General features: G+C 45.1%; 1 protein-coding gene across 2 annotated transcripts in view; it reads right to left on the bottom strand.

Annotated features, from left to right (window-relative positions):
- Positions 1-24504, bottom strand: part of PEBP4 (phosphatidylethanolamine binding protein 4) — a 203646-nt gene that overhangs the window by 116468 nt on the left and 62674 nt on the right. For both annotated transcript variants that reach the window (XM_050940317.1, XM_050940316.1), the window contains exon 4: positions 3486-3584. In XM_050940317.1, the coding sequence (XP_050796274.1) occupies positions 3486-3584 (99 nt within the window). The remainder of the gene's footprint in view (positions 1-3485; positions 3585-24504) is intronic.

Below are 24504 nucleotides of genomic sequence, written 5' to 3'. Positions count from 1 at the left end.
TTTTTGCATTTAGTAAATATAAAAGTTAATGAGAGACTTTCACCCTGTTAGAAATGCAGAAGGACCCATGTGAAGGATTTTTTTAAAAATTGTATATGAATCTCTGCAATTATTCTGAATGCTTTATTTTTTTTAGCCAATTAGGAAATGCATGGAAAGTATTAATATCCAATTTTAATTTGCTTAATATTCCTATTATCAATAAAAAGTCTAATTAAGGTATCTACAAAACGCCCTTAGCAGTAATTTCAGAGAATAATAGAGAATGACTAGATATTTCTTGTTAAATGCATGCTGCAAATTAACTGATATCTTAATTAGACTTTAGTACTAAGATTATTAGTTAGATTGAATCAGAGCTGCAACACCTAATCTTTAAAAAATAAAATAAAATAAAATAAAAGCAGGCAACAGAGAGAGAAACAAGCTGCTTTTCTAAATGTTATTTCTGTAAAGAAACTGATAATGTAATGAGAGAAAGGTTGGAAACAATGTAAGGGCGTTAGCAAAAAATAATAATAATGCTTCCTCCTTCTCTTGTGTCTTCCATGCCAGAATCTCACATCACATACACAAATTAAGCCCCCTAACACTCTTGTGAGATAGGTAAGCATCATTACCGACATTACCGTACAAGGAGACTAAGTGATTTGCTCAAGCTTGCACACCGAGTGGGAATAGAATCCAGGCCTCACCTCCCAAGTCTCTGTACCTACAAGACTGTTCAGTCAAAACAAAATTATTCCACCTATTTATTCTCTCCCCTTGCCACCAATGTACATTCTCACTGATCATTTCCTTGTGAGAAATTTGATCCTTGAATTGCATATTCTTGCTGCTTATTCCTGGGTCAGCTCCAGGACACTGACTCACGGCAATCCATTATCGACAGTCATACTGCCAAACTGCAAGTGACTCAATAAATGTGTGTGGGGATTTTTGTTTCAAGACTGTTCTATTTTCCTCAAAAGTTTCTGACAAGGGGACTACCCACAGCACTAGAGAGGGAGGTCTTCACACAACCTGCACTACAGAATACAAAGGCTGGTGTTAAAACAAAGATGACACTTACTTTCCCATCCAATACTTGCATCATGCTAAAGGAAAGGGCCAGAGAAACTACAATCCCTGTTTTCTGATTGATGAAAGTGTAAAAGGGTTGAAAATAAACTTTATCCAAGTCATCTCAACTGGAGAAAATCCCAGAATCTAGGGTAGAACTAGTTGAAATGTTTCCATTGCAAATATAGTTTTGACAAAAAAAAGAAGTGGAAAATTTTAGTTTTGACTGAATTTTTTTTAATAAAAAATGTTTTTATTTTCTGTAAAAATATTAGGCTCTCAGTTTAGTTTTCCCTTCAATCAAAAAAAGTTGTCATGGGAAATTTTGAAAACAATTATTTCCCCAACATTCTTTACAAAAAATAATTGACATTTTTGGATCAGCTCTACTCTAATGTATTGGGTAAACAACCACCTATCTGCCTTAACAGTCCTACCACTTTCTATTTATATAGCAACCTTTCATCCTAGAGAGTTTTGCACACAGAACCACAGAAATGCAGCTACCTCTGGAGAGGAGCACACAACATTTTACACACAATTTGAGAAGAAAAGGGAAAGCAATTTTTGGCCAAGAAAACTGGATCAAACCCTGGCACTTATGAAAAGCCCCAGACAGAGGCAAACAAAGATTGGAGTAGGGGGAATTGTGACTAGACTTCATGCTGACTGTTGGGGAAAAAATCACCAAGGATAGACTTGAAATATATTGGGCAACCATCAGCAGAGCTGGTCAAATTGTGGGGAAAAAATTAATTTGTAAATAATCGATTAAGCCACTGGCGCGTGTGTGTGAGGGAGTCAATGAATAAATTACTTGTGAATATTATTCAGGCAGCTCTTCTCCCCCAAGGTCTCTGATGGCCACACAGAACGCATGGGACTCGTTTGTAAGGGCTCCTCCAAAGAGGGTACCGGGCCTGTGTGGTGTACAATTCTCAGTGTAGGAGGAGGAAACAGTGAGAAGCCTCTGCTGGGATTTGAACCTGGGGTTCCAAGGACGTATAGCTGCAATGCTTAGGTTTGCTGATGTTAAGAGCTTATATAACAACTAAGCTCTGCCACTCCTACCAGCTTCTAAATTGAGTAACTGGTCTTATCCCACTGCACACACCAACTGGTTTTTATGCTCATTTGTTCCATGCTGAACGACTGATATATATATACATACACACACACTCGAGAACATCTCCTTATGGGAGTAACTAACCACCTTGAAGCAGACCAGTTATTCTGATTCCCCCAGGTAACTGCTCAAAATACACTCAGCCTGTCCAAATGAATAAAAGGACAGGGGTTTCCTAGTGAATTACAAATCTCACAGTGATAGAGTACACAGGGAAGTGCTGTCTTGCCGTCACACCCTGTACTAAGCACCAACCTCATGTGGGGTAGGATTATTGACGTTAACAGGACAGATCCGAGAGTCAACATAACACAAACCCCAGCATTAACCTGACATCCCTTCCTCAATAAACTCTGCTTTTAATTTGGACTTCTGATGCTGAGAAACCCCAAAGCCTCCAAAATCTGTTCATGTCTCAGCTCCTCAACCAGCAAGCCAGGCAGGAAGATGGATTTGCCACAAGCTCAGCTATATGGAGCCAGATTCAGCATTGAAGGAAGCAGGTGAACCAGTATCCAAGTCAGTGGAGTTGCAGCTGCTCCCATCTGAACTAAGTTTGGCCTCTGGAATTACACTGTCTACACCACCCATCTCATCTGCTCCATTCTCACTGTGTTCCACCTGCTGCATACTATCACTCCAAGTCACGTGCAGACAAAATGTTTATCTTCCTGAGACTCTGGGCTTAAAGTATCAGCGGGTGACTGAAGCAGAAGGTGCTCAATGTAGAATACCTGTGATTTCACTTCTCTCAACTGCTAAGGATGTATCTCCATCTAGTCTACAAAAGGAGGACAATGACAAGTGGAAGCTGAAGAAGGGACATTAGTGAGTTAATGAATGACTAAGCCCTCATTCCGCTGTGCAAAGCTCAGCTTTATAATACACAGAGAGTTGGGCAAGGCTTGTTTCCAGGTTTCCTTCTTCTTGTATCCATGAAAACCACTTACAATCATTTGTAACAAGCCCTTGGTGAATGGTAAGGAAACATCACACCTGTTGTTCCCCTGCCCTGCAAGGCAGCTATTCAAGGCCCAAACCTGAAGCGGTACACAGGAATGAACCAGAGGAGGGAGAGTAAGATGCAGGAGAAGCAGTCCTGTAATATCTCTTTTTGGGGCTGCCCCACAAATTAGCCCATCACCACCCTGCTCACTTAAAGAACAACTATCCCTTATTTGAGCACAGGCTAAGGTCTGGCTTGGGGGAAAAATTAAATGAATGCGTTGAGTGACATTTACACACCAATGGTGTGATCCTATGCAGGAGAGAGAAGAGGAAAACGGCCAGTACTCACTTTGATGTCAATGACAACCCAGTGTCTCCAGAAACGGTACTTTGGATTAGCTCTGTTCGGGGCATCTGGATCCACCATGATCAGCACATACTTCTTATTCTGAAATATAAAAAAAACCCACCCCCAACCTTTGAAACACACAGGCTTACAATGCTTTCACAATTCAGTAGTAAGTAAATGCTCTTAGGGGAGAGAGGGCATAGGGCAAAGAAGATGGGAGAAGTAGGACTTTGGGATTCTCTTCCTAGCTCTGCCTCTAACTCACTGAAGCTTCAGTGTGGGTAGTACGTCATTAATCTAGGGATGTCCATAAATACCCACAAAGGTACATACCCGAGGTACAATCCCAGCATGGATCTTGGGTATGTACTCAGCTCACCAGCTGACTCTGACCCTTGCATGGAGCTCTTTTCACTGCTATTGCTACCTGCTAGGCTGCGTAGGCTAGCCTGTGCGGAGGTTTTGCTGTGTAGATATACCACTGTGGGAGTTACTCACAGGTTAGGACAGAGCCTGCCTCTTGCCATGCTGTGTCTGTCCTGAGGAATGTCAACCTCAAGGGGCATCAGTCCAGGACTTTCATCAGTCCTGAATTCTCTCTCTCTCAATCACCCCCACTGTAACAGTTATATTTGTGTATGATCCTCAGATGAAATGATCTGTAAAAATTCGATGTATCCTATTACTGAGTGCTTCACGCTAAGCCTGGATTCCTTCTTCTGACATTTTATTCCTCGTGGCCTAAACTTCCTCTAAGAGCTCACAGAGGAAGAATGGGCTTTTGTAACAAGTCCAAATACAAGGCACCAGAGAGAATTTTCCCCAACCGTTCACTAACCACATCCTACAGCAGAGTAGCACAGAGAGACGTGCTGTGACACAAGGGGCTTTCCACACAGAGGCTTGCATTCCACTGGAAATGAGGGACAGGATACAGTCTAATCTCAGAGACAGAATCTCACAGCCCCTATGAACTACCCTGCTGGGTCAGTTGTGCGAACAGTCTGGTAGCAAGGGGGGAAAAGTCTCTGCACCGACTAAACAAAACACTGACTAAATTAATTCAGCCGAGAACAGGAGCTTCCAGGGCAGAGCAGGCTGATGAGCTCTCTTAAGTCCAGTACTTTGCATCTGCCCATAAGTGATACGTCAAGAAGGCAAAATAGTTCCATAATGCACTGTAAGTGGAAAAAGTAAACCTGCCTGACCCTTGCAGGTCATGACCCAAGGCATGCATTTTAATAGCCTATCTCAGTGTGTTAGCTGGTGTTGCTACAAATGCTATTGATGGCCATAAAATGACCCGGACTCTCTCAGTTATTTTGATCCATTTACATACGCTTGGGGCTTGTGAAAGATGCTGGATTGACAGCCCTGGAAGAGGAAAGCCTCTATATCCAGAGAACAGGTATAGCATGGCTAGCAGCAGGGCAAGCATTCTCCAGTCACTGCCCTGTCTGAGTTCTGGAGACACCATCTTGGCGGGGGAGGGAGGGGCAGTTTCCATGCCTGACATGCCCTATTACTAAAGGATGACACTAGCAGTGGTGGTTCTTGCAATGTGGACACCTGACCAAACCCACAGGCACCTTGGTCCAGGCTGCTGATAGATTGTAACAATAATTTGGTCCTTGCCACCCTGGACAGGGTTTGATGACCTCTGGATGCTGAGCTAGGAGAGCCTACAGATCTCAGTGGACTCGGCAGGATATGGGACTCCGGATGATCATGCAGACACCTAGATCATTAAGGGACCTACAGGCTAATAAGATCTGGAGATGGACCCAGCAGCCTGCCAGCAATGCGGCAGGATGGTGGCAGCGATTCCATAGCACACCTTGGAGTCAAAATTTCCTACATTGGCTAAGAAATTTAGCCACGTGACTCCCACTGAAATGAAAAAGACCTGTGTAGCTATATGCCCTTGTCACCTATGAAAAAATCCCAGGTGGAGGTTAATAGCAAGCTCTTTGGTGCAGTTCTTTGTTTGTACCAGACCGCGCACGGGAGGACCCTGCCCCATGCCTGGAGCTCCCAGGTGTTACCGCAATACAAATGAATAGTAATATTATGGCACTTTAACCTCAGCAATCCCACTGGAAATAAATCACAATCTGCCCCCTTTTACAAATAGTGAACGTGCGTCTATGGGCTTTTCTACCAGCAGAGTTGTGCTGGTTTAATTTAAGGTGTGAACGTAAAGAGATTTAGCTAGAACAGTGCAAAAAATTGTGCAGACACTTATTTCAATTGATCTTGATAAATCCATTAGCACCAGGTTTAAGCTAAACCGAAATAAGGCACTCAGACTGAAATATGGGTGTCCATACAGGTTTGCGCTGATTTTACTAATCTGGTTTATTTTCAAATGGTGAAAGATTGTGGGCAGGCAAAAGCCACAAAGATCTTAAGAGTCTGACCCTAAGAGGCAAAGTACACCTGCAATTCCCAGGACCCGACCAAGGTTCAGATGTGGGATTAAAATCTAGCAATTCCTGGTTCCCAGTCCTGTATCCTAATTGCTAGCCCCTCCCTCCCCAAACTTAATGCTGCTCTGCACTAGTAGACCCAGCCCAAAACATTGATTGAAATAGTATCCAATGAAAATATTGGATGGCAACACTGAAACTGCAGTTTATGGAGACGGGAAAAAAATCCCAGGCTGCAAGTGTGAAGGAATTTGAGTTCTAACTTTAGGTGGGTACATGGCTGAATGTTGTGTTTGTGAATCTCTTGCTTCGATTTCGGCGCCCAGCTGGTGGGAACAGAACGTGTAGTCATGGGACTGTCATCGTGTGCTGTCCAGGTTAACATGTAGCATTTCTATTACTATTAACAGACTTTCCGCTCCTCACTCCATCTGTTCTTCGAAATAATTGCAGTTGTACAGACCATGCCTTTGCTACAGGCAGGCTCTGGGGAGAGGATAGTGCTTTTATGCAAAAAAAAAAAAGTGTTAAAAAATAACAGCAAACACGAGAATAGAGTGTGAGCGAAGTTAACAGCAGGCTCAGAATTCGGTACAGATTGTGGCCTATCAAGGCGGCATTGCACAGAGCCTTGGGCTGGTCAGACTAGGCCATTGTGTGTAAGAAGAGAGGGGTTGTATCAGTGCCAGGCAGGCTCCATCCCCACTGTGGGTTTGGATTTTTTTTTTCGTTCTGACGTAGCAGGAATGATTACTCTGAACCTGGATATGCCCTGAGGGTGGAGTGTGGGTGTGATCCTTTCCCTGCTCCCCAGCAGGATACAGTTAATTCACACTGACGTCAGGGGGCAGTACGGTACCAAGCCCTAGATCAACACAGAGTCAGGGCCTGTTATTGTCTCTGCTTGGGGCAGGGATGGAAGCAGCAGTGTGGGGGCGCTTTAAGTCACGTTTGTTCTCCTTCTGTCCTGGGGCTGCTCTATCTTACGTTCTGCTTGTCATGCATGTTCCAGCCTGGACTCAGGTGGTACTCCCTACCATAGGGCTAGAAGCAGGACTCTTACATCAGCTTTGTAGCTGCTGGGCCTACCCTGAGGAGAATTGTCAGGGGGACATTTCTGCCTTCTAAGACCCCTTTACGCTGCCAAAGGAACTGACAGTCGGACCCTCCATGTGCATGTCACGTGCACCAGGCAGAAGTCACATCAAAGCAATTTGCAGCAAAAGATGAACTGCAAATGGCTTGACTCAGTTGGAGCAGAACCATGGATGCTCCTCTCAAGTTTAGTCAGCCCCCCTGAGCTGTGTTTTGGGATCATTGCTCTCACACGTTATCGTAACTTCCTGCTTTTGGTTGGGCCAGAGACACCCCAAGAACAGCATCTGTGATGGTATTCCAGCTCTTCCGTTCCAGAGGCCCAGGACACCCCAGCACCTGCTAAGGACTGGGGGTGTGGAGTTCCTCAGGGAAGCCTGAAAATGTCAGAGGTTTGTTCGAAGCCTGAGCAAAAGATTTCCTCAGCTAGGAGACAAAGGCATTCCTGAAAGGCATCCTAATAGAAACAATCCCACACCTTTCAGCCAAAGATAGCAAAGCCTGTCACAGACATGCAGAAATCTTCTCAGTGGGTATTATGTCCCATGCAACAGAGAGGGAAACCAGCTTGCCTCTCAACAAAGCAGTGGATTGTTAGCTTACAGTGTCTTCCATAGCTGGTAACAATGCAGGAATCCTGACTTCCTGGCTCTGGTCACTGGACCCCCTCGCCTCAGAGCTGAGACTAGAACCCAGGAGTCCTGCTCTAGAAGTGACGTCATCACGTGCCGAGGATCGGCAAAGGGGGCTCTGGCATTTTAGACTGTTTGTGTGCTAGCCTGCAAAGGACAAGGGAGCCCTGATGCTGGTGAATTTTTTTTTTTTTTAAAACCCTCTTTTGACACGAGCTAACAACATTAGTTCCTATCAAGAATCCAGAGAGGGAATCAGCCCACAGTGAGGCTGGAGCTTCTCAGCTCTCTGGGCATGAATCAGTCCAAGAGATTAATGGAAGGGAGAGTACTCGGTTTAAATCAGAAAACTCCTCAATCCTCTCACTTCTCAAGAGGAACACACATTGTTTTTGCAGACGACGAAGGGAGAATGAGAGGAAGGGGAAAGCCGTTTCCTAGCGACTATCCCAAATTCTTTAATTTTTTTATAAATATCTCAGCTTTCCATACCCCTCTCTTCCTTTCCTCTTCAGCAGTAATGAGCCCAAAGAGCTAACGGCCTCAGACCTGCAAGCTGCCTGCTTGGCCAAGATTCTCTGGCTCTATTTCCTGCTCTGCCACTGGTTTGCTGTGTGTGGTCTTGGGGCTGAGGATATATTGTGTCTGCGCTGGTGGGAAGGAGTGCTGAGGGAATCCCTGGAGACATTCCAGACAGAATTCCTTGAGGGTAGCCTGTGCTGGAATGGAAGTGGCACTGTCCTTTTACAGGGTGCACCATCTATTCCCACTGGGTTTATCCAACCCCATCTTCTGCGATGATCCTTTGTGGGTATTTATGGACATCCCTAGACTAATGGCATGACTCTGCCATGGTCACTCAGGAAGTCAGTGGCAAGAACTGATCAGAGTCCTAAACTAGTACCTTAACCTCCAGGTCAGGCTTTTTCTCTATCCCATATGGTCCTATGATTGCAGGGGATGGACACTGGACACTGATTGTCGAACCACAGGCATTCCTTGCACCCTCTATCTATGGTTGTGCATACCCACAAAGGCCCAACCACTCTGAGACTGCTCTGTGACTCGGTTTCCCTATCTGTAAAATAGGGATAACAAACTGTGATGGGGAAGGGCGAAGAGTTAATTAGTTACCATCTGTTGAGTGCTTTGATGATGGAAGGTCTAAGCGTCACATTTTAGCTGCTAATTGCATCTGGGTGGAAGCAGCACTATATATAATTATAATTTTTTAAAAGCACGAGCTGTTCAGATTAGCCATCATTTTTTCAACTTGCTCTGAGCGAGCGAGGACTTTGTAAGAACCAGAGACAGCATGGCAGGCAGGGAGGATTGGGGTAGGGGGGATTAATGTACTGAGGATATGCGGCTGAATAGATCCAGAGGAGATAGGGCAGAACAGGAATTAAAGATTTAGCCAAACGAAAGCAAACAGGGTGTTAAGCAACACACATGTAGAGCTAGTGGTTTCCTAGGTAACAAGTGCACCATGGAACTGCCACACGTGCACAGCCTAGTGCATTTCTGCTGGCAACTGAACAATGCAAAGGAATGAGTCAGGGCCTACATTTGCAACACAAGGGCGGGTTTGACTCCCCAGAGGGGGATAGATTAAACAGGCTGACCCCAGATTGCAGTATGAAAACTGGAGCAATTAAATAAATATACATGGTGACATCTGTAAGATCTGTGAATTATGACACATCCAAGAGGGGTGGGGAGAGTTGTTCTGGAAAGAAGTGATGAAGGCAGAATATTTGGGGAAGTGTGTCTGGGCTAGAGCATCAGAAAGTGCTCATGATGAAACCCAGTCATGTTCATAACTCACATTGGTCCAGCCGCTAAGGTTAACGGACCTTTTAAGCAAATCGGAGCCATTTTAGAAAAACCATGCAAAATTCGGAGTTTACCTGTCTTTGATGCAAAACATGGCAGGGCTCAGTGCAGTGGATCTAGCTTCCCTTTGAAACTGTGGGTTCATTTGTCCTTCACATTTAAGAGCAAGACTCAGGTGGTGAGAACCCCTGGATCCACCACTCCCGCCCACCTCCCCCAGATACTTACAAGAAACCCTGCAAAGCAGAACAGACGGGTTTCACGCAGTTCCAGTCTACACCTTGTTCCCATCAAAGAGCAATAAATACGTTTTGCTGACATCAGGTACTCGAAACTTCTAGATCATGTTCCGGCCCCACCCCTTGTCAAAAGACGAAACTTGTACCCAGGCATTTGCCTCCAGTGACAGCAATAGCAATTTACTCTTGTAATAAGAGATCTCTGGAATGACTCGAGCACTCATCCCAGTAATCGAGCACTTTTCATCAGAAATTCTCAGAGTTTTGCAAACTTCAAAGAGTGTGAAAAGCAACTGTTTATAGTACTTATATCATACGGCCCCATTACTAGAGTATCTGAGCAGCTAACAACTGTTAATGTACTATCCTTAGGGTGACCGGACAGCAACTATGAAAAAACGGCACACGGGGTGAGGGGTAATAGGGGCCTATATAAGAAAAAGTCCCAAAAAATAGGACTGTCCCTTTAAAAACAGGACAGATGGTCACCCTACCTATCCTCCCAACACCCCTCTATGGTATTATCCCCATTTTAGAGCTGTGGAATTGAGGCACAGAGAGATAAAGGGCTGGCCTAGATCACACAATAAGTCAGTGGTGGAGCAGGGGACTGACTTTGTGTGGTCCAAGTTCCAGACTAGCACGCTAAGCATGTGTCTGTTGGGTGGTTCCATGATTGTCATCGCTCAGGGTACGTTTGCACGGCAGCCGGGGATCTGATTGCAGTGCCTGTAGACATCTGAGCTAGCTCAAATAATAATAGCTGTGAAGCTGCAGGACGGGCTGTGCAATCCTACCCAGAAGCCAGGCGACGAACGTGAGCAGCTAAGCTTGTGCTACTGCGTCTTCACTGGTATTGTGACTTGAGCTAGCTAGATCAAAGCTAGCTTGGGTATGTCTACACATGCTGCAGTCACACCACTGACTGGAGTGCAGACATATACTAAGTGAGCTTTAGTTCAAGTTTGTCCAAAAAATATTTCCTTCTAGGTGCCAGCGCTGGAATCTCTGAGAATCAAGCTGAGTTCTTTCTGGTTCATCCCTGGTAATAAAGATTCTATAATAGGCACATAGTGAGCAATTCTATTGTTCATGCATGACCAAGAATGAATTCCAGCTTCCTCTTCTAGGCTAACAAGAGGGAAAAGCAGTAAATAAATAAGCCAGTGTGACTCTGAGCACATGAGGAGCAGAACCAATAGGATTTTTATAGTCACTTTTTTTAAACCATTGCCTCACCTCAAGTTTCAGGTCCGTATTATTAACCCAATTTAACAGAAGATAAACAAAGGTGGAACGTTCTGCCTAAAGGGCCAAGTGGCAGAATCTGTGAATTTGACCCAGGCATCCCAGCGCTCTCTTTGGCTCCAACCACTACACCACATTCCCAAAGCCCTGTCTGCAATATAAAATGCTTAACGGAGATGTCATTGATTTTGTAAGAGATTGAAATTCCAACTGTCATAAACAGATAGTTAAGGGTTAATAGAACAGGAGTACTTCATGTCTCTTTTGCCTGTAAAGGGTTAACAAGTTCAGGGAGCCTGGCTGTCACCTGACCAGAGGACCAATCAGAGGACAGGATACTTTCAAACCTTAAGGGAGGGAAGTTTTTGTGTGTGCTGTTAGTTTTTGGTGGTTGTTCTCTCTGGGTTCTGAGAGGGACCAGATGTGCAACCAGGTTTCTCTCCAATCTCTCTGATACAGGCTCTTATGTGCTCAGAATTGTAAGTACTAGGTGATAAGGCGAGTTAGGCTTATGTTTGTTTTCTTATTTGCAAATGTGCATTTGGCTGGAAGGAGTTCAAATGTGTATTTGGCTGGAAGGAGTTCAAATTTGTATTTTGCTGAAAGGATTTTATTTGTACTTGTATACTTAGGCGGGAGGGTATTCCCAGTGTCTATAGCTGAAAGACCCTATAACATATTCCATCTTAAATTTACAAAGATAATTTTTACTGTTTTTTTCTTTCTTTAATTAAAAGCTTTTCTTGTTTAAGAACCTGATTGTTTTTTATTCTGGTGAGACCCTAGGGGACTGGGTCTGGATCCACCAGGGAACTGGTGGGGAGAAAGGAGGGAAGGGGGAGAGAGAGGTTAATTTTCTCTTTGTGTTAGGATTACTTTCTCTCTCAGGGAGAGTCTGGGAGGGGGAGGGAAGGTGAATTTTCCTCTCTGTTTTAAGATTCAAGGAGTTTGAATCACACAGTGATCTTCCAGGGTAACCCAGGGAGGGGAAGCCTGGGAGAGGCAATGGTGAGGGAAAGGGTTTACTTTCCTTGTGTTAAGATCCAGAGGATCTGGGTCTTGGGGTCCCCAGGCAAGGTTTTGGGGGGGGACCAGAGTGTACCAGGCACTGGAATTCCTGGTTGGTGGCAGCGCTACAAGTACTAAGCTGGTAATTGAGCTTAGAGGAATTCATGCTGGTACCCCATCTTTTGGACGCTAAGGTTCAGAGTGGAGAATTATACCATGACACCAACACAATCTGTAGTGCTGATGAACCACTGGTTAGCCAGTCTACAATATTTGTGCATGCTCTCCCTCATCTCTAGGCAGAGCTAGGCCAACCAAATATTTATGCAACCTAATGTTCTAATAATAATTGATTAATCCAGGATCATTAAAGTCAGATTCTAAATTTGTTAGGTCTATTCACAGACTGAGCCTTTACATGCTTTAGGAAAAGGTTTTATTTGCTATCAAAAGAGAATGGCTTCTTTCTGTGTAGCAGGCTAGATCATTACATTTCTTCTGATAAAACAGCAAATGTTACATTAACTGGTAATGTTACTAAAGAAGAGAAACATAGCATTCAAGTAAGGGGTGTGTCCTGCCCTCAGTGCATATCTGTAAGACCTATTAATGCTAATATAGGATGAATACATATATGCAACATGAAGAACTGCCACAGGGAGCAGGGGAAAGAGAGAGCTCAGTGGTTTGAGCACTGGCCTGCTAAACCCTGGGTTGTGAGTTCAATTCTTGAGGGGGCCATTTAGGGAACTGGGGTAAAAATCTGTCTGGGGATTGGTTCTGCTTTGAGCAGGGGGTTGTACTAGATGACCTCCTGAGGTCTCTTCCAACCCTGATATTCTATGATACTACATGCATACCCAACTCCATGAAACATTAGTGGGAGGCATACGCTGTGAGGGACATCACAAGCTCTGTTTCATGAAGGGTTTTGTGTGTGTGTTTTAAAATAGCCATTATTCTTTCATATAAAGGCATACCATAAGCACATTCTGGGCTTACCCAAAATGATTATCCGTGAAAACAGGCTATGAAATTACTTCATAACCTGCAAGTCCACAGGATAAGGGGTGGCTGCATTGGGGCAATGGGGGAAAAGAGTGTTGATTCCACACAGATCATAAGTTAGGGCCAGATTTTGATCTGAGTTACACCAGGGTAAATCCAGAGCATAGACAGTGAAGTCAGCAGAGTTATACTAGTGCAATCAAGATCAGAATCCGCCTCTTTTAGCCTTTTCCTGGCACAGTCTATAAAAGGTAAAGTCAGCCTATGCAACATCGTGCTTAAAACCACAGCAGCAGAGATGGAAAATAAGATTGTCTTGGGAAGCGAGGCTGCCTTCCTTCACAACAGCGCTAAGTTGTCTGCAATTGATAATGATGACGGCAAATGTATTCTTTTCATTTTTCCAGAAATAAAAAGTATATCTACAAATCTGGAAGGGACAATTCTGCTCTCATTCCCTACACCCTCACCTCTAACCTACTACAACAAGCCTGCTGGAAAGAAGTTAAATTCACTAAGTGGCAGCAAAAAGTTAAAACAAATTTCCCCCCGCTCTCCCCCAACAACAGACCACAATAACTGAGAGGGATGCTGTGGCAATTGTTTCTTCAGCTGAGACACACTTTTATTGAGATCCAGAGAATTCATCCCTGAACCCTTCCACTTTATTATAATTTGCCCAATGTCCTAAGGAAATGGATTTGGGAACAGATTAATTATTAAGGACGATGTCTTGTCCCCCAGTTTCTGCTCAATCACAGGCCAATGCTCAAAGTGAAGCGGATGTGCCTGGCTGCGTTTTAGAAACCCTGTGTGAGAGGAGGCGGCAGGAGGCGAGCAGTCCCTGTGACAGCGCCCAGCCTTCCAACCCAATCTCCGTCACACAAGAGGACATGTAGATTGGTGACATTCGACATTTTCTGACAAATATTTTGATGCAAAATGGCACCTCAGTCACAAATTATTTTCAGCGTCCTGCTGAAAAGGGATCGTGCTGGGTGACATTTGAAAACAATCAGACCATTGTTCCCTGGCCATAAGGTAAGGGGTCAGCAAGGCATAGTAGCGTCCTGTGTGTCCTGCCCAATTCCCCACTGCCTCATGCAGTTGTTCATACCAGGGCAGAGTGAGTATTCAGTGCTGCTACCAGTGGGCACGAGTGCTGACCGGGTAGCATGTGTACAGGTGCAAGGCAGCAGAGAATTGAGCATGCTCTTAGTCCTTGTGTAGGCTTGGGAATAACCACACATCTATCTCATAGAACTGGAAGGGACCTTGAAAGTTCCTCAAGTCCAGCCCCCTGCCTTCACTAGTAGGACCAATTTTTGCCCCAGATCCCTAAATGGCCCCCTCAAGGATTGAGCTTACAACCCTGGGTTTAGCAGGCCAATGCTCAAACCACTGAGTTATCCCTCCTCCCACGATCCAGCCAGCAGCAGCCAGCAGTGTAGCTGCACCACTGTCAACCCCTTGGTATAGACAACAACTTGAAGGGTTGAGCAGGGGCTGACCCCCAGTTAGCTCAATCGCTGCAACACTGGCTTGACCTGGGCTACCCTTAAGACTCAGGTTGACATAGTTACAGTGCTCAGGGGTTTGAAAAACCTACACCCCGGAGTACCATTACTATGCCAACCTAGCCCTGGGGTAAACACAGCCAGGTCAGTGGAATAATGTTTCCATCAACCTAGTTACCATCACTTTGGGAAGCAGGGTTCCTACAGCAATGGAGAAACCCCTTCTCTCTCTGTACTAGGGGATTGTATCAGCATAGCTCTGCTGCTGTTGTGCCAGAGTGCAGGCGTAGCCTGACAGCTCTGCCTGTTGGAACAGCTGGCCTTGGGGTCAACGCCGCAGCAGCTACAAGAATTGCTGGCCTCCGTCAGGGCCATTCCTGTATGTTATATTCCTTCCCCTCTGCAACCAATTGCTCCAGTGGCTGGTCACAGTCAATCTACTAAATCTTACTTCTCAGTGCTCAGCTCTGCTTGACTCACCAATGGAAGGAACTCCCATGGGAGCCTCCAGTGCTAATGGGGCTGGCCCAATGGCTGTGTGTGGTATTGAGAAATAGAGGTTTGCATCTCAAGGGCTGAGCCTTTTTTAGATTGCAGGCTCTTAGGGGCAGGGACCATCTGCTCATCTGTGTTTTGTACCACACTGAGCACAATGGGCGACCCCCATGCTTGGCTAGTCCTTAGGCATGACTGCAATAGACCCAACCAAGCACTGTTTCTCCTAGAATTCATGGTGCAGGCATCACAGAGGGGCTGCATAGGAGGCGGAGAAACAGTGGGGTTGGGAAAGAGGTCTGAGGAAGATGAACCACCTGGCTCATCTTCTGGGTCCAGAGAGGTGAGGCCACAGTGGAAACAGTTGGCAGGAGAGGGGAGGCCCAGACACTGCTACAATGAAGGCTAGGCAAGGACCCGGAGAGAAGGGTTGGAGGTGAAAGGGCATATTTGAGACCGAGGGAGTCCCGTTAACACTCTACAACAGGCCTGTGACTGGCTGCTTCCTGCCTGAAAGCCTCGTTTTCAAATGTCAGTGCCTCAAGGAGGAGTGCAAATCCTGCCACGTTAGGACGTTGAACACAGGAACCGCCGGACTGGAGAAGAACTGTGAGCTGATCAGACCAATTAGGGCTTCAGAGGAAGGAGCAGGAAAGCTCTTAATCTCTAGTAAGCAACAGTCTTAAGCCCTGAAGCATGAGGTTTACGATCTCTTCCAAAATATGTTCGTATTAACTATCATGATTCTGGATATTCTGCTTATTGTCTGAATCTTGCTGAGGTTTTTGGCCTTACCAGCATCCTGTGGCAATGAGTTCCATAGTGTCGTTATCTGCTGAGTGAAAAAGTATTTCCTTTGAGTGGTTTTTAGTGTCTCGTCTTTTCCCCTGATTCTCCTCTTGTTCTTGTGTTCTGGAAAACCTACATGTGCACATCCCAGGACCAGTCTGAGCCCGCAGGGCCGAGATGAGATTTCAATGTTATTCATGCAACTGCAAGAAGAGTCAGTTCCAGCTCCTGTTGTGCAAGGTGGCAGCAGAGTCACTCGGGTTTAAGCAAGAATTGCTCAGCCTGGGATGAGGGTCTCAGAGGGAAGGTTCAAGATCAGGAAGCAAAGCAGCTTGAGGTTTTTAACTGGTATTCTTTATTAGGAGACAAACGTGCACCATCTTCTACAGTGGCAGGTCTGGCTCCCTTCTGATAGAGAGGCTGCAGAGACAACCTCTGGAGGGTGTGTCTACACTGCACCTGGGAGTGAGCTTCCCAGCCCCGGGCCACAGACTTGTGCTAGCAGGGGTAGTGTGCTAAAAGGAGTGTGTAGCTGTTGCAGCTCGGGCTCTCAAGCTAGAGGGGCATGGGGCGTGTACACAGTCTACACCTGAGAACAGCCCTTTTAGCATGAGCCTGGCTGGCACAAGTCTGCCGACAGGCTGGGAAGCTCACTCCCAGGTGTGGTGTAGACATAGGTGCTAGAACTCAGGGTACTACCGCCCCCCCTGGCTTCAAGTGGATTCCATCATCTACAGGGTTTACAGTTTGATTCAATGGCTCTCAGCACCCTCACTGTACAAATTGTCTCAGCGCCCTGGGCATAGACACACTAAAAGACCGGCAAAGAACTACGAAGGGTTTGCTTGCACAGCAGCTGGGAGGTGCAGGTCCCAGCGTGGGCATGTGCTCGCTCTGAGCGGGCCAGAGCACTATAGTCCTAGTGGCATGGAGAGTGGCTCGGGCTAGCTGCCTAAGTGCAATCCTGTTAGAGGTCCTAGGTACATACCCAGATGACTAGCCCGAGCTGCCAGCTCACTCAAGCTGGGAATTACCCCTCCCAGCTGCTGTGTAGACATAGCCTCCTTACTGATAGCACTGAGGCTATGGCCCGGTGAGTTCTCCCAGGAGGTGAGGTCATCACAAAGGAGACTGGCTAGGCTAAGTTGTCCAACCATCACCAGCCCATACTTGTGTGGTGAGGCTCCAGCCAAATCCTTCAGCACTGAGGGCCAGGAGTGAAACAACAGGCCTTTAACCTGCCATGGAGCTCAGAATGGAGGAGATGGAGGGGCAGGCCCTTGCTCCGCACTGGGGCTGGGAATAGCCTATGAACACATTTTTATTCCTTTCTTTTTAAAAGATGCAATTACAATGGAGAACAACTGGGGCTGACTGAGATCCATTCACCCCCAAGCTGGCCATAGGCCCCAGAGCTATCAGACCCTATATCCCACCCTGGTGCAGAGTCTGCCAGGGCAAGCTTTCCCTGCCAACTTTTACAGGCCAAATGGCTGTGTGAGAAAGCATGGCTCTCTACCCATCCGAGAGCTGCATGCTGGAAGGGAGTGCAGCAATGAGGAGCCATTATTCGGAGCTGGGTATTGATGCCATGAACTCCTCTGGCATGACGGGAGACACGCGGCTGTGGTAATTGCTGAACTCTGTGCTACCAGACACCTCTGAAAAGCTAAAATGACTTTAAATGCCTAAACATTTTAAAACAAACCTTGGAACAATTCAGTTTCTACCTCCTCGCCTGATCTCTCTCTCTCTCTCTCCCCTCCTCCTTTTTTTTTTTATGGTTTCGAGAGCTGTTTTATGCCTCATTACCTGCACACTGTGAGTGATGTCTGTCGGTCCTGGAACTGTAAATACCTTAAATCATGCTTCATTAAGAATATCTATGGTGCTATTAAAGAGCTATAATAGACAACGAGTTAACAGATGATTAAATATGAACTCCATTTGTGTCAGTCACCAGCTCGCGGGAAGAGGCTTTAAGTTTTTTAAACTCACACTCATTATCTGCTGAAGTGTGGCTCGGGCGGGCGCTGGGTTTGTGAGAGGCAGTTGAGGAAAGTGCGCTCTCACGGCGCTGTGGAGGGGTTGCTTAAATTAGAGTGCAGCTTGAAGAATTGCTTTTCCCACCCGTCAGTTTAGTGCCTTCCTGCAGGATACCCACTCTCGAGTTAGAAGGGAGCAGCTTGCTTTCTCCGTCTCTGGGATTTGTTATGTGGAGCTGACAATGCTGACAGCCCTGTTTCCATGCATACAGTCAAATACCACTTCGAGACACATGCAACAGATCAATCTTTAATGTCTGGTAGCCAGAGATAAATAAAGAGGAATAATCTGGGAAAGGGAGGAGAGAATACACGTCAGGATGCTGACTGCCTTACACAGAGCAGGACACGGAGAGGATGTGAACAAACCCACAGTATCACTCACTCAGGTAGCCTGTGAAGGACAAGACTCCAAAAAGCAGGAGGAAAAACAAAGGGGCCAACAGAAATCACAAAGATGCAAAGCTAGGTGCCTTTTTTCACAGTTTTGACATTTCTGTTTCCCCCACCCCCCTTTTTTTTTGCCTTGTTCAAAACAACTTGCAATTGACACGGATTCAAAAAACATTTAGGTTGAACTGAATCTGCATTTTTTGTTCAAAAAAGAAAGGTTTGGTTGAAAAATGTCACCACGTTCTAGTTCGGAGTTCTAATCTTTGCTCTGCTATCAATTTGCTGTTGGCAAAAGTCATGGCTGTGCAGCTAAGAGTATGCAGAGGAAAGTGCATCAGGCCTCAAGCACTAGTTATACACCTGCTGCATCCTCTAGTCCTGCGCTTTATGCCTGTATTCTTTGTGGCAAGGACTCTTGCTCAAGAACTGGACTTATTAGCCACTCGCCCTGCTGCTGTCTGGCACACAGCTCTAGAAATGCTTTGGTACTTACCCCATTGTCTTTCGAGGCGGATGGTTGCCCCCGTAGCAGCCAGCCAGCGTAAGACCTATCCATCACTTACTTGTCACATGAAGCTGTCAGAATAGATCTTAACTCGGGCACATGACCTTTGTTCCCATGTTCCATATGTACCAAAATCAAAGCAATTACTGATTGAAACTGATTTACATGGCCCTTTGCACAGGGGTGAATTTTATCCTGCATGGTTTTTGCAAGGCACTCCGCCTTTCTGTGTCTCAGTTCCTCCCCCTGTAAAATGGTAAGGATGATAAATATTCCATATCTCACAGGAGTGATAGGGGAACACATTAATATTTCTATGGGTTTTTCTATGAGTGAGATGCAACACAAGTCCTTATTTCTTATTACTGAGAAAACACCTTTAGCCCCTGCTGCACACGAGACATACGTGCATTCCTGTTTATCACATGAAATGCCCTGCTTTTTGTCCCAGCTCATCACTGAGGTGGACTAAACTGAGTACCAAAACAGACCCTTAGCAAAGCTGCGCTGCTCATGTGGACCATGAAGACGTTCAACAGAAAGAGGATGTCCTTCCTTGCCCTGTGCAAACCAGAGGAAGAATCTGTGCCCATTCCCAATGCCGCTTCACTGTGCACCTGCCTATTAGCAGGACCTCAGTGCTCAGAGCACAGAACGGCACAGGGAAGGCTGAAACATTGATCCCCAGGGGCAGTGTTAGCGGGGACAGTAATTGAATCTTGCCGCTTATATTCAGTCACATACCGTTCTGTGATTAAGTTAACTGGAAATGCCATTTCCGTATTGTTCAAACTCTAAGTGGCGAAGCCCCCTTATCATTTACTACCAGTCCCCTCTGCTCTCTCTTTCTGACCTCTCCTACCCCGCAGTACTACAGGTCAGCTTGGATCAGCCTCTTGGGTCAGGGAAAGAAATTAATCCTGGCTCCCCTTGGGAATGCAGCCTCACGGCTCATCCACAAAAGATTACATGTGCTAGAAGAGAGTGGAGAACTATCCGTCCACAGCTAGTTACTGAGCTCCTAAAAGGCGTTTCGACACTTGCTGGAACAGCCCTTCTCTGCCAACCTCATCGCTGGGGACTGAATGCTAGTTCAAGACCACACCTCCCTAGCCCTTTACCTTTGGCTGTTTATGCTCAGAATAATCAAAATCATTATTAATCGCACTGTTAAACAATAGACTACCTAGTGAAATTTATTAAATATTTTTGGATGCTTTTCTACATTTTCAAAATATATTGATTTCGGTTACGGTACTGCTGAGTGTATAGTGCTCACTTTATATTATTTTTGGTTACTAATGTTTGCACTGTAAAAATAAACAAAAGAAATGGTATCTTTGGCTGTTTATTCTCAGAATATTTTTCTGCAAATGTCCCAAAAGATAGAGTAGAATTCCCCAAGTCCCATCCCCACCCTTGGAACCAAACCAAGAAATTGCTTTGGCAAAAATGGTCCAGTGCAGATAAGAAATAACGCCTTCCCATCACAGAAATGATTCTTGCCTGGAATAGGAGTGAAAGGAGAACAGCTCAGAACTTCCCTCCCCGATAAAGAAAGAAAATCAACCAGCAGGCCCACTTGTACGTGGTTTCCTGTTTGTAAACTAATGGATTTTTTATTTCCAACCTGAAACCTGATTTCCAACATCTAATTTATTTGAATGGGACCCTTTTTGCAGCAGGAAGAAGATATATGAAGCTTACACAGTTTCTACAGCTGCTGGAGATACCAAGTCCAAGCTGAAACAATAAATGCTACATGTCAGAATTCATTGCACCCAGCCTACATGATCGATCCATTCTCCTGAAGTGATTAGGGCCTAAGCCCTTTAAAAAAAAAAAAAAGTCTTTGAAAGTCTTTAATAATATTTTAAATTTGCAAAGTGATAAAATGTCAATGTTAACGTGTTAATTTCTACTATGCCTTGTTGCTTTGAAATCTGTGAAAAATGCAAAGCTTAAATGAGTCCTGTGAAAAGGAACAGTGCATCATTAACACAGCCAGATCCATATCACAGACTGCAGCAATTACCATCCAGTGAAACACTGCAAGCTGTGAAGAGCTTTCATTACCAGAGGTTTTACAGGTCATTCACCTTTGTCCAATCTTACGCTAAAACAAGCATTTTCTGCACCATGGATTCCAGCTTCATTTAAATCAGTAATTGCTTTGATTTTCGTACGTATGGAACATGGAGACTTCATGACTAAGAATTCTATTAGTCAATAAGTTTGCTACTCTTATGAACCATTAGTCATCTTGCCTCAATTCTTTCCCACACTAGGTTATGGATTGAGAACTTGATTTTCATGTCCAGTGAAATCTACCTTAAAGACCACCTGTTTGGAGCAATTATGCTTTCCTGGGTCACGAAGGTGGGATTCAATCAGCAGGTTACTCTGTGGAATGCTATTTCTGGCTCAGTCACATCATTCTTTGTCATCTAGAAACTGATGAAAATAAGCTTCTTATTTAAAATACAAATGGCACTAGGGGTTGGTTGGTTGTTTTTTTAAACAGAGTTGAACACATCTGAACTCTGCATTTGAACACAGGGGTACTCAAACTTTAATCACCTGGAACCCACACATTACTTATTTTTCTTTCCGGTAATCCCGTGAAATCCCAGAATCCTTTGCAGCATTTCAGACTTTTTTTTTAAATACCCAAAGAAAACGTGTGTGTTCCAAAAGGCTGCAATGCATGAGCTTAGTGTGATCAAGTGCATTGTGCTATAAATGCTTATATTAGTGGCATATACATTTGAAAATATTTCAATTAAGAAGTATAATTTGAATCTTCATATAGAACATGTCATGAAATGCACATTTCTTAATGCTGTATATTCCAGGATGAGCGCTATCAGAAACAAACAATAGTCTATTCTATTTTTATAGGTTCTTATACAGTCCTCGTCACTGTCATATCTGAGTGCCTTCCAGTTATGCATTCAGCAATGTGATTAATATCTCTCATGGGTGGCTCATTCTCTCTCTCTCTCTCATCCTCTCCTGAGGGGAGCATTTGAGGGTTTGTTTTGGTAGGATTTGGGTTTTTTAGATGTACAGCGAGGGGTGAAATTCATACCTGTGTGGAAGGCCATCACATGGATTTGTGGTCCTTAGTGGGACTTGCTATCTGGTCACCCTAGTCTAACTGCGAAAAAACAGGACAGGGGCTGAGGGGTAATAGGTGCCTACATAAGAAAAAGTCCCCAAAAATGGGACTGTCCCTATAAAAAAGGGACATCTGGTCACTCTAACTTAGACTGCTGTTATCTGTATTTACAATAGTGCCTGAGGCCAGGGCCCCATTTTGCTAGGTGCTGCACAATGAACAAGGAGGCAGTTCCTGGCCAAATGAGCTTTTATTTTAAAAGGTGAGACAATGGGGGGAAGCTGACAGACAAGGGGAGCACAAAGGAACAGAGATGCAATGATGAACAATATGCCAACTGCCTAACCAGTGCACAGGCCTCCTGCAGGCTCACTGCACTGGGGGTGAATTTCACCTGGACAGAATTACTGCATCTATTTATACGTGAAAGGCTTTCTTCTCAATCTGAAGAGTGAGGAACCAGTTTCAGTTCAGGAGAAAAATGTATGCCCTCCTACGACCCTGAATAGCTCAGAGACCCGCAAGGGAGTTAGGACACAAGATTAAGAATGGCTGTTTTAAACCCACACTGAAAATTAAATGTAGCCCAATGACTATTTCATTGTAGTCCTGACCAGAAAGCTAAATGTAGGCATCACACATGTGGGTGTGTCGACATCACCGCCTCTTTTGGTAAAGACTGTGGCCAGATCATCAGATGGTATAAACAGTCAACTTTAACAGCATGATGCTGTAGGTTGAGGATCTGGCCTTGAGAATACAGCAGGAACTCAAAAGCCGTGCCTGCACTATGACGTTTTTGAAAAAAAAAGTTTCCCGCTGGTTCAGCCCCAATTGGTGGAGCCACGTACTTCAGCACCAAGGCTGTGAACCTGAGCAGCAGAGGTGTCGGGAGAAGAGAGTGATTCTGACTGGCAAGTAGAGCTGGTCAACATTTTCTCATGAAAGATTTTCATCGTGTTTAGACAGGTGCTAGTGGGGAAAGCCGGGGTGTCCCTGTTTTGTCATCTTGAATTTATGCTGTTGGCAGGACTTCCAGGAAGAGATGTCAAGAAGTGGAAGATGGGCAACCACACTCAGTGGGGAAAGGACCGGGTGTGGAAAGGTAGAATTAGAAGTTAGCGCTGTATGTGATTAACTGAAGCTATATGCATTGGTTCCACAAGACTCTTAAATGTTTAGGCCTGAAGGGACCATTAGATCATCTAGTCTGGCTTGCATAACACAGGCCATAGACTTTCATCCAGCCACTCTGATACTGAGCTCAACAAGTTGTGTTTTACTGCTACATATCTTCCAGAAAGGCATCCCATCCTGATGTGAAGACTTCAAGAGACCAAGCACCTACTACTTCTCTGTGTAATGTGTTCCAGTGAGCTTGGCCCTTGTGTTTGGTTTGACTCTGAACCTTCACAGATTCAGCCTTTCCTGCCCTCTGCTCACCTCTACATTTGTCCATGTTTAGGCTGCAAGCTCCTCAGAGCAGGGAGTACCTTCTCTTGAATGCCTAGAAAGGGCCTAGCACAGTGTAGGTGCTACTGTCAAACAAATGCATAATAATAGATCACCGCCAGACATAGCAGGCACAGATTTCAATGGAGCATTGGTGGAACGTGCCTGCCTAGCAGCTGGACAGACTGATGGCAGGGAAGCAGTTAACATTCCAGCAGGGAACGTTCTCCAAGTTCTGTTTCTGCTGCATGAATTGGAATTCTTTTTAGAAGTGATTTGTCATGGATTATTGTGTATTAACTGCAATTACAGTACAAGTGTTCATTGACGCAATTACCATAAGTACATAGTAAAGCCATTAGAGAAGGTAATATGGGATCGTTATTTAATTTAAAGGCATCGGTAGGGAAGGGGACATGACCAAAGTGGGTTTCTTTTGACTTTTTAAATGAATGTTTCAAAACCAAAATTCACATTATGGCAACTGGCCTGAAAGAAGAGAGAAAAGTTCATTCAGCATCCAGACTGTATGGTCGTAGCACCTCAGAGCCCTAGCCACGTACCCAGACCCTGCTGTGTTAGGTGCTGTATTAACACAGAAGAAAACGGACAGGCCCTATTTCATCTTACAGTCTGAGGCCTGGTCTACACTACGTGTTTAAACCGATTTTAGCAGCGTTAAACCGATTCAACGCCACACCCATCCACACTACGAGGCCCTTTATATCGACATAAAGGGCTCTTTAAATTGGTTTCTGTACTCCTCCCCGACGAGAGGAGTAGTGCTAAAATCGGTATTACCATATCGGATTAGGGTTAGTGTGGCCGCAAATCGATGGTATTGGCCTCTGGGCAGTATCCCACAGTGCACCACTGTGACCGCTCTGGACAGCAATCTGAACTCGGATGCACTGGCCAGGTAGACAGGAAAAGCCCTGCGAACTTTTGAATTGCATTTCCTGTTTGCCCAGCATGGAGCTCTGATCAGCACGGGTGGCGATGCAGTCCCAAATCCAAAAAGAGCTCCAGCATGGACCATACGGGAGATACTGGATCTGATCGCTGTATGGGGAGACAAATCTGTTCTATCAGAGCTCAGTTACAGAAGACAAAATGCCAAAGCGTTAGAAAAAAATCTCCAGGCTACACAGTGCTGCATGACAAGCGTAACGGAAAGCCAAAGAATCAAATGGACGCTCATAGAAGG

The sequence above is a fragment of the Gopherus flavomarginatus genome, chromosome 2, assembly GCF_025201925.1.
Source record: "Gopherus flavomarginatus isolate rGopFla2 chromosome 2, rGopFla2.mat.asm, whole genome shotgun sequence".
NCBI classification, from domain to species: Eukaryota; Metazoa; Chordata; order Testudines; family Testudinidae; genus Gopherus; species Gopherus flavomarginatus.
Note: the sequence above shows the minus strand (reverse complement) of the source record. Positions and strands in the feature narration are given on the sequence as shown.